The sequence below is a fragment of the Glycine max genome, chromosome 9 (assembly GCF_000004515.6).
Source record: "Glycine max cultivar Williams 82 chromosome 9, Glycine_max_v4.0, whole genome shotgun sequence".
NCBI lineage: Eukaryota > Viridiplantae > Streptophyta > Magnoliopsida > Fabales > Fabaceae > Glycine > Glycine max.
Genome location: NC_038245.2, coordinates 47355024 through 47363433, shown reverse-complemented (window position 1 = coordinate 47363433; position 8410 = coordinate 47355024). Strand labels below are relative to the sequence as shown.

Genomic DNA, 8410 nt, shown 5'->3' with positions numbered 1-8410 from the left:
ATCACGCACTCAGAGACTCAATTTTGGACAAGATTAAAAGTTCCACCCGAGCCTATGAAGAAATGAGTTTTTGGCAATTCAACTCAATTTCTCTGCCTAAAATTGTAAACTTATACCACTGTATTTGAGCTAACTGGCAAGTTTGACAAGCATCATTGAGACTCTTGGGTGTAAGATACATGAAAATTCAAATTGTAACTCAAACAAACTCATGGCATGCAACAATAAATCACCTGAAGCTAGATTGGAACTCTAAAAGAGCAGTTCTTTCTTAACACGGAAACAACTCATTGCATAAGGACCATTCAGTAAACTATAAATGTATAACTTCAATTATGATGCATGGAGATTAAACATGAGTAAAACTATTACAGATGATATAATAACAGAAAACAGAGCAAAAGAGAATAGCATATTGCATCCGTTGCTGAGGACAACTCAAGACCTCACAATTTCATAATTGGAAATTTAACACACAATTCTTATTGACACGAATATTGGAGGAACACAAAATGTGAAGTTCTGGATGCCAATACCGCCAAATGAAGCTGGCACATCCCCAGCTAACACTCTTCTGAGGGATGAGAAAACAAAGTTCCACTTTGGAAGCAAAAATGTCGATGCGTCATCTAAACTAGATGTTGAGAAACAAAAGAAAAATTATACACGAATTCCACTACTTTGCCTGAGGATGAGATGCAATGAAGTCCACTGCAAGTTTAATGGAGTTGATCTTGTCTGCCTCATTATCAGGAATCTCGAACCCAAACTCTTCCTCAAGAGCCATCACGATCTCTACTGAATCTAAACTATCCAATCCAAGGTCATTCTGGAAGTGAGCATTAGGGTTAACCTGTCAAATACAAACACTCAGAATCACGTCAATAAACATTAGAAATATAAAACTTCAAAACCAATGAAACCAAAAAATTAAGTTAGCCCAATAAAGTAGTCAAAACTTTAATACATTGGAAAACAGTCCATGGGTTAAACAGTGAAAATATAAACCTAACATCATAGAATAAACCATCAATTTTATCTTGAAGTATTACTCTGTCCCCTATATAGTCCCGAAAGTGAAAAAACTATGTAAGTAATCTCCTAACTCCTAAGCATTAAAAATCATGCTAAGTAGTCCCCAAATATTAAAAAAAAAAATCATTCAAACTGGTCCCTAAACTGTACTAAAATACATCAACTTAAGGCCAACAGTGTGTTTGGATTGCTATTTCAGAGGCAACAAACGTTTATTTTTTCAAATGCCCAAAACGGATATACAACAACAATGAAGGGTTGGAAAAAAATGTGAATTACTTTCGTACTTGGGGTATTATTTATGTTGTTTTACTACTCTAGAGACTATTTAAAAGTGAAGGTAATACTTCATACTCGAGGGACGAAATTAGTAGTTTATTCTAATACTTCAACTAAGGTTTTAAAATGCAGCAGCGGTTCGTTGATATTGCGAGAAGTTGCATACAAATGAGACCGATTACGGTTTGAAAACACTCCAGCATCATCAATGTTGCAGCCGAAATCACGACGAAATTAGTGGTTTACTCAAACTAAGATTCTAAACTAGGGTTTCTTGAAATTGCGAGAAATTGCATACAGATGCGACTGTGGTCACGGTCACAATTACGGTCGTGAAACACTCCAACATCATTGACGTTGCAGCTAAAATCGAGATTGCAAACCTTTTTTAAAACCTTTATTCTAATCTAACATCATCAATAAGTGACTGTGAGAGAAAACAGCTTTTCTAGGGTTCGTAACAATTGAAAATATAACACGATCGAGAAACAAATTAGGCCTAAGCGCAATCCTAAAAGATGAAAATGAAAAATGAGACTGTGTTCACCTTAGAAGGATCGACTTTCTGGAAGTTTTTGACGCAGGAAATGACGCGATCTGTGACCTCGGACTTGTCGAGAAAACAACCCCTAACCTCTTCGGAGAAGCGGCGAATCAACAAGTTGGAAGCGAGGGTCAAGGGAGTGTTGCGGGGAAGAGCGTCCACGCGCACTCTCAAGTACTTCATCAGAGGTAAAGTGCTTCTACTCGCCGCCATTTTGACACTAAACCACACCACCAAACCTCACTCTCTTCTCTATTCTTTTCTTTTTGATTCTGTTAGATGGATGATAATGCGCCACCCAAACACAACCCTCTTCTCCTCCAATTTCTGGGCTTCACACGTTAGGCCCAACTCTGTTCTTCTCTCTGCCTCGGGCCTCCTTCATTATCTAATCCACCCTCCAGTTACAAAATAAATTATTAGCAATAACAATAAGTAATAGCTAAATTCATGATTTAAAATTTTCAATATATATATAACAATGAAAGATATAATTTTCTCGACTTAACTAGTAATCTTGAGTTCAAATGTTAAATATTTAGAGAGATAATTTTGTCATTCACAGTACTGTTGTTATTGATGTGAAACAAAAAAAATTCCTCTCTTATATTTTCTACCACATTAATGCAAAGATTTCGTTTTGTTCCATTTTTTGTTTTTACTTTTTGATTATAAATTTTTCAATTTTTTAATTTATTTTCTATTTTCAAATATTTGTAGGAAAAACACTAAATTGTATAAAAGAAAATGAAAGCGAGATATTTTTGTAATTAAAAAAATAAAAACCATAAATAATAATTAAAAAATACAAGTAAGCACCTCCTAAAAGTATAAGACTATAAGGACATTGAAATTGATGCTAAAGCTATGGTGGACAGAATAAACCATTTCTCAAATGGTTGCTCTCATTTTTAGATTCTCATTGATAAACGTAAACATCTTTTTTCTAGTTTTTCAAATTCTATGATAAATTTTGTTCGACTACAAACAAATCATGTCACTCACAAATTAACTAGGGTGTCAAAATTGTATACTACCTCATTTTTCTATCAAATTTCTCGTTGTATTACTCCTATGACTACGAATGAAATGTCCTAGACGTGTTTCTTTTAAAAAAAAGAAGTATAAGTACATTGAAAATGAAAATAAGAAATGAAGTGATGGAGAAATAAAAAAGAACAATAAATTTTTTTAAAAAAACTTAAAATATTTAAAGAAAAAAAATCATATATAATAATTTTATTTAAATTGGATAAAATTTATATACATTAAAGACATTTATAATAAATAAAAACATATATTTTTAGTAAAAAAAATAGTTATTATAGAATGTTAGTAATTCCAATGTAATCATAACATTTTGTTTCCTGAGATGCAATTATAGCATTTTTTAAACTCTCCTAATTTGAGGATACACGTAGTATCTTTTAAAAAAAAAGTTTGCATTGTCAAACGAAAAAAGTTTACTAATCTACTTTGAAATAATCGCCTTAGTGAATAATAGCCTTTCCGTTTCGGTTCAAAAAATGGCGAAGGCATTTCACGCCCCAGCAACGAACGAAAACCAGAAAATAACTGCACAGCTTAAGCTTGTATTGTACTGCATCGCAAAGCCCCATGTTGGTGGTCTTCATTTTCGTCTTCCTTTTCTTCATTTTTCTATACAAGTTCCTCACCGCTTATGGTATTTTCACTATCATTCCACTACTTTCTCTCTTCATTTACCCTTTTTTTTCCGATTCTAATTCTCGTTTTGATTTATCATCAGCCGATTTTACTTTGATGTCTAAGAAGCAGCCTAAACGCCAAGAGATTGAAGATATGGCTAAAAGAATGAATGAGACACACACATTCGAGTGCTTCATTCCACGTGTCTTAAATAAGTGACTTTGTCTTTTTTCATGTTTCATTTCCTCCCAGGTTGTTTGGATTACCGGTGCTAGCCGTGGAATTGGTATAACAATAAATCTACCTTTTTTAAAATAAAATAAAAAAATTAATATCACTCTTCTATTTCTATTGGGTCGGTTCATTCATTCATGTCGACATTGGACTTACATCAAATTCAATCTCGAATTCTAGTTCACCCGGAAATCACGTTGATCAGTGAAGGAACAAAATTAATTAACCTCTGATTAATTTAATAAGGACAGTTTTATGCACTCAATTCTCCATTGAGCAGGTGTATTGATTTAATTAATCTGCCAGAGAATGCTAGCAAGACACTCTCAAACTCACTCTTTTAAATTTAAACACACCCTCTGTTACTAGTTTAAATTTATTGCAAATCACAAATTCTAGTAGTATCATTTTTCATTTAATGAGTCTTTCTCTTAGTTTTGTTGTTTTCAATAATTTTTAACCGATAGTAGAAAGTCTTTTAGAAAGTGTATTACCAGCACTCCTCTAATCTTCAATGCCTTACAATACCTGTTTTAAAGTATTTTAGTATTTTATTATTTCAGGGTTAAATTCTTCTCTACAATATAGAAGTATTCCTTTAAACAGCCAGAATCTTTTACTTTTTGTAACTAATTTTGCTTGCATAACTGATTCCTTCTTCTTCTTTTATGTTTCTTCAATGATGTATATGAAGGGGAGATTTTGGCTAAACAGCTTGCAAGTTTAGGGGCCAAGCTTATAATCTCTGCAAGGAATGAAGTTGAGCTAAACCGAGTAAGGACACAGCTGAAAGGTATGTTAAATTACTGGCAGCTACATGTGAGGTCTAAATTACTTATTATATTCTATACAAATAATGAAAATAGACACATGCCATGCTCTATTAATATGCGGTTTGCACACCACCAGGTAAACATGCACCTGATGAAGTCAAGATTTTACCATTGGATTTATCGTCTGGAGAGGATTCTCTTTGGATAGCTGTTGAGAAAGCAGAATCCTTTTTTCCAGATTCTGGGGTTGATTACATGATGCATAATGCAGCTTTTGAGCGTCCTGTAAGTGACTGATTGCTTTATCTAATGGTTTGATTGATTTCATTAATCAGAAATTGCACCAGGAAAACAATCATTCTATATGGTTATGTTAAAAGCTACACCTATTAGTGTAAAACAAGAGGAAATAGAGGTTGACTTCCCTCCTTTAATTTGGAAATAGAATTTATGAACAACATTATTAGTCACTAATTCATTGTACAGGGCATGTGTGTGTGTCTGTTTCGGTGGTTTTATGAGTTTAGAAACATTTCATCAGCAGAAATTCCTACTTCAAAGGTGATTACTTTCACTGGTGAGCATGCATGTCAGCGTACTTGTAGCAATTATCTATATTAACTGAACACCAGCACTGAGAAAATGCCATTGGATTGATGCTTGCTTATCATTTCATGCCGGTATAATATAGTGATGATGCTTTGATGAGAGTTGATGAAATTTCTATTCACCTATCTGTTTTAATGATTATTTATTTTCATATATTTATTAGATTAATGGTATCATGAACTGATTGTTTTGTTTTGTTTTGTTTTGCAGAAAACATCAATTTTAGATGTAACCGAGGAAGGTCTTAAGGTATCTCACAAAGGAGGCTCTTACTCCTGCTACATATTTACCAAGGCTTTACTTTAAAATTTGTTTTTAACCCCTTTTTAGTCATCTTTCAAAACTGTAAAGTAGTCATCTGAAGTTTTATATTACACTTTTCTGCTGATGATTAGGCTACATTTGATGTCAATGTTCTGGGAACAATAACTCTTACAAAGCTCTTGGCACCTTTCATGTTGAAGAGGGGGCATGGTCATTTTGTGGTGGTATGCAGGAATTCTTTGATAATATCTTATTCTGGTTATGGAATCTGGATGGCAATAGTATATTAAGTGTGTTTTTGTTTTCACTATTATTTTCATGTTGAACGGAAATCCATGGATTTCTTCCTTTCATGTTTGGGTGCTTTGGAAAGTGCACCAACTACAAACCAAACACACGCTAAGTGGTTAGAAACTACAGCAGGTGGAGCTTGCAGGCAGATGTTTATGACTGCATTGGTTTATTTAATCAAAACAAATGCAACAAAAAAGAAAAGTAGTCACTAATCTGCTTTTCAGTTACATATTATCCTTAAATGGACCATCATAATTTTAACTGTTTGGTAAAATTATATTGACGTGTTTAATGTTTTTGCATTAATGGCTATGCTAATAACTAATGCACGTAATTTTGGAGAACTTATTCAATATTGCTTGTAACCCCTTTCCCATTCATAAATTGATAATCTTTTGTATTTTCATTTACTATCAGATGAGTAGTGCAGCAGCAAAGGCACCTGCCCCAGGTCAGGCTGTATACTCTGCTTCTAAATATGCAGTCAATGGTTACTTCCATACCTTGCGCTCAGAGGTATGTAGACTGTGTATATTATCTTCTGCAGAAGGGCTGCTATTTACCATGATAAACCATATTGTAGTGCATAACTGGAAGATAAAATGCAGTAATTTTCGTCCAATGAGAAGAAAAAATGGGTACAAGGGATGCTATTTTGTTCTAATTATCATGCAGTACTAATCATTTAATGGTGACAGCTCTGTCAGAAAGGAATCCAGGTAACTGTGATCTGTCCTGGTCCAATAGCAACATCAAATAACGCTGGATCAAGGGTTCCATCTGAGGTTTGTGTATTTGCTAATTCGCCATCCATTACTACTGTAAAGAAAGACAAAACTTGAGTGTATTTTTTCTTTACTTTCTTCCCACCATAATACGTAGTACAGGTATCTTTAGAAACTTCTAATTCTCTGAGGGTGATAAATCAAGATACATTACCATTTTCTAAGTTTATAGATGCATGCTTTGCAAGAATGAAGAAAATTGTTTTAATTGTACTTTTTTTAGCCAAAGCTGATGAATGTAATTTCACGACTTATTTTTCTTTTGATATATAGTAGGCACATATTGAATTGTTATTTTAAAACTATGAATATGGCTTGCTGATGTCATGTTTGCTAAATGAAACCAGAACTACGAATATGCAAAATATGTAATGTTATTTTGAAAAGAAAATGAGATATATATTGAAAAGAAGCAGCGTAGAGCAAAACTTGGATTATACAGTATCCTCTTCCCTTCGTTTTGATTTGCTTGCTAGTTTTTACTATTTTCCACCTGAACTCGTGCCATGTGGTTTTGCACTGGATACATCGTTTGAATCATTGAAAGTTTGTTTCATCCATGTAAAATTCTGTCTCCACAGAAGCGTGTGCCATCTGAAAGGTGTGCAGAGCTGACTATTATTGCTGTAACGCATGGCTTAAAGGAAGCTTGGATATCATATCAGGTAAAAGCATTGATATTAGCAATTTACTTCTGTTTAAATACACTGCCATTTTCAATGTTTGTGCCTCCATAGATTCTCTGTATTTCATGCAGTGAATCTGCTTAATACTTGCTTTCAGTTACCTTTAAGGTTTACCTGATCCCTTTTTATGTTACCTGCTCATACACGTTACTTTCTTTTCCTATTAGACAAGTGCATGTTCAATGTTCGTTGAGATAAAACATTGTCCTTACAATATATCATTAAATGTGTTACTTTGATAGTGTGTTACTTTGTTCGTGCAATCCTCTGGATAACTGTGTAATTGGCAAGATAATGGTTTCTTATTAATTAGTAACATTGTGGAATTGAGTATGATGCTGGGAGTATTTGTTCCTGCTTTACTTTATGGGATCCCGAGAGTTTTTGTTCACTCGACCCAGAAGATTGAATGTTTTCATTAATTAGAAATTCTGTTGCATCTTTGGCTTCTAATGATAGATGGCTAATTTTCTTGCATGCGTATTGTGCAGTGTGCACTCTTTATGGTGAGGATATTGTTGTGAATTCTTTCAATTAGTATGAACTATAATTTCCAGATTGCAACTTTAATCCTTAAATCCTTTGAGTGCAGCCTGTGCTTACTGTCATGTATCTCGTTCAGTACATGCCAACTATTGGTTATTGGGTCATGGACAAGGTATTTTCCATCTCAATAATATGCATTTTGTCACTCTTTACGACTTTTTTGGTTTATTATACTACTGGACATCGATCAAACTACCTGTTTGTAACATACTGATACCTTGTACAAATGACTCTGTAGATTGGCAAAAGTCGAGTAGAAGCTGCTGAACAGAAGGGAAACACATATTCTTTGAGCTTAATGCTTGGAAAAAAGAAGGCCACTTGATGCCCATCTGTGCATGTTCTCCAAAGATTTGTATAAAATATTTTTAGTTGGAGGCTCTCTATGAAACTGAATAACACCCTTTCAGACAACTGACAGAAAACTTGAATGGATTTCCTCATTGAAAAATTAAGGTTTAGAAATGTCCAATGGGCACCGCTATGTGACAAAACTCCATATTACTTCTAAAATACAGAACAATTAATCTGTAAATAAACTAGTGGCTATTTAAGGAAAGAATGAAACCTACAGCATATTTCAGAGATTGAAAATGGAGCTGCGGGAAATTGGGATAATGTAAGGAGACTAGGTCAGTAAAAATGGCAGGTGGTGATACTCTCAGTTTCAAAATATGGCAGGAAGAAGCCATT

General features: G+C 33.9%; 2 protein-coding genes across 2 annotated transcripts; one reads left to right on the top strand and one right to left on the bottom strand.

Moving 5' to 3' along the window:
• Positions 1 to 290: 290 nt before the first annotated feature.
• LOC100499669 (putative acyl carrier protein) lies at positions 291 to 2217 on the bottom strand. The gene is made up of 2 exons (NM_001251150.3): positions 1862 to 2217; positions 291 to 853 (listed from the first exon to the last, which is right to left on the bottom strand). The coding sequence occupies exons 1-2, from the start codon at positions 2069 to 2071 to the stop codon at positions 677 to 679; spliced, it is 387 nt and encodes a 128-aa protein (NP_001238079.2). The 5' UTR covers positions 2072 to 2217; the 3' UTR covers positions 291 to 676.
• Positions 2218 to 3232: 1015 nt separating this feature from the next.
• Positions 3233 to 8302, top strand: LOC100776120 (dehydrogenase/reductase SDR family member 7). The gene is made up of 12 exons (XM_003534451.5): positions 3233 to 3542; positions 3627 to 3682; positions 3779 to 3812; positions 4455 to 4553; positions 4670 to 4818; positions 5353 to 5391; positions 5538 to 5630; positions 6118 to 6216; positions 6399 to 6485; positions 7067 to 7150; positions 7764 to 7829; positions 7956 to 8302. The coding sequence occupies exons 1-12, from the start codon at positions 3476 to 3478 to the stop codon at positions 8040 to 8042; spliced, it is 960 nt and encodes a 319-aa protein (XP_003534499.1). The 5' UTR covers positions 3233 to 3475; the 3' UTR covers positions 8043 to 8302.
• The last annotated feature ends 108 nt before the right edge of the window (positions 8303 to 8410 follow it).

Bases quoted from the DNA above. Each gene is read 5' to 3' on its own strand.
- LOC100499669 (NM_001251150.3), bottom strand. From the start codon at position 2,071: ATGGCGGCGAGTAGAAGCACTTTACCTCTGATGAAGTACTTGAGAGTG. The intron at 854-1,861 runs GTGAACACAGTC...TGTATTTGACAG, and splicing joins AGAAAGTCGATCCTTCTAAG to GTTAACCCTAATGCTCACTT.
- LOC100776120 (XM_003534451.5), top strand. From the start codon at position 3,476: ATGTTGGTGGTCTTCATTTTCGTCTTCCTTTTCTTCATTTTTCTATAC. The intron at 4,819-5,352 runs GTAAGTGACTGA...TTTGTTTTGCAG, and splicing joins ATGCAGCTTTTGAGCGTCCT to AAAACATCAATTTTAGATGT. The intron at 7,830-7,955 runs GTATTTTCCATC...ATGACTCTGTAG, and splicing joins GTTATTGGGTCATGGACAAG to ATTGGCAAAAGTCGAGTAGA.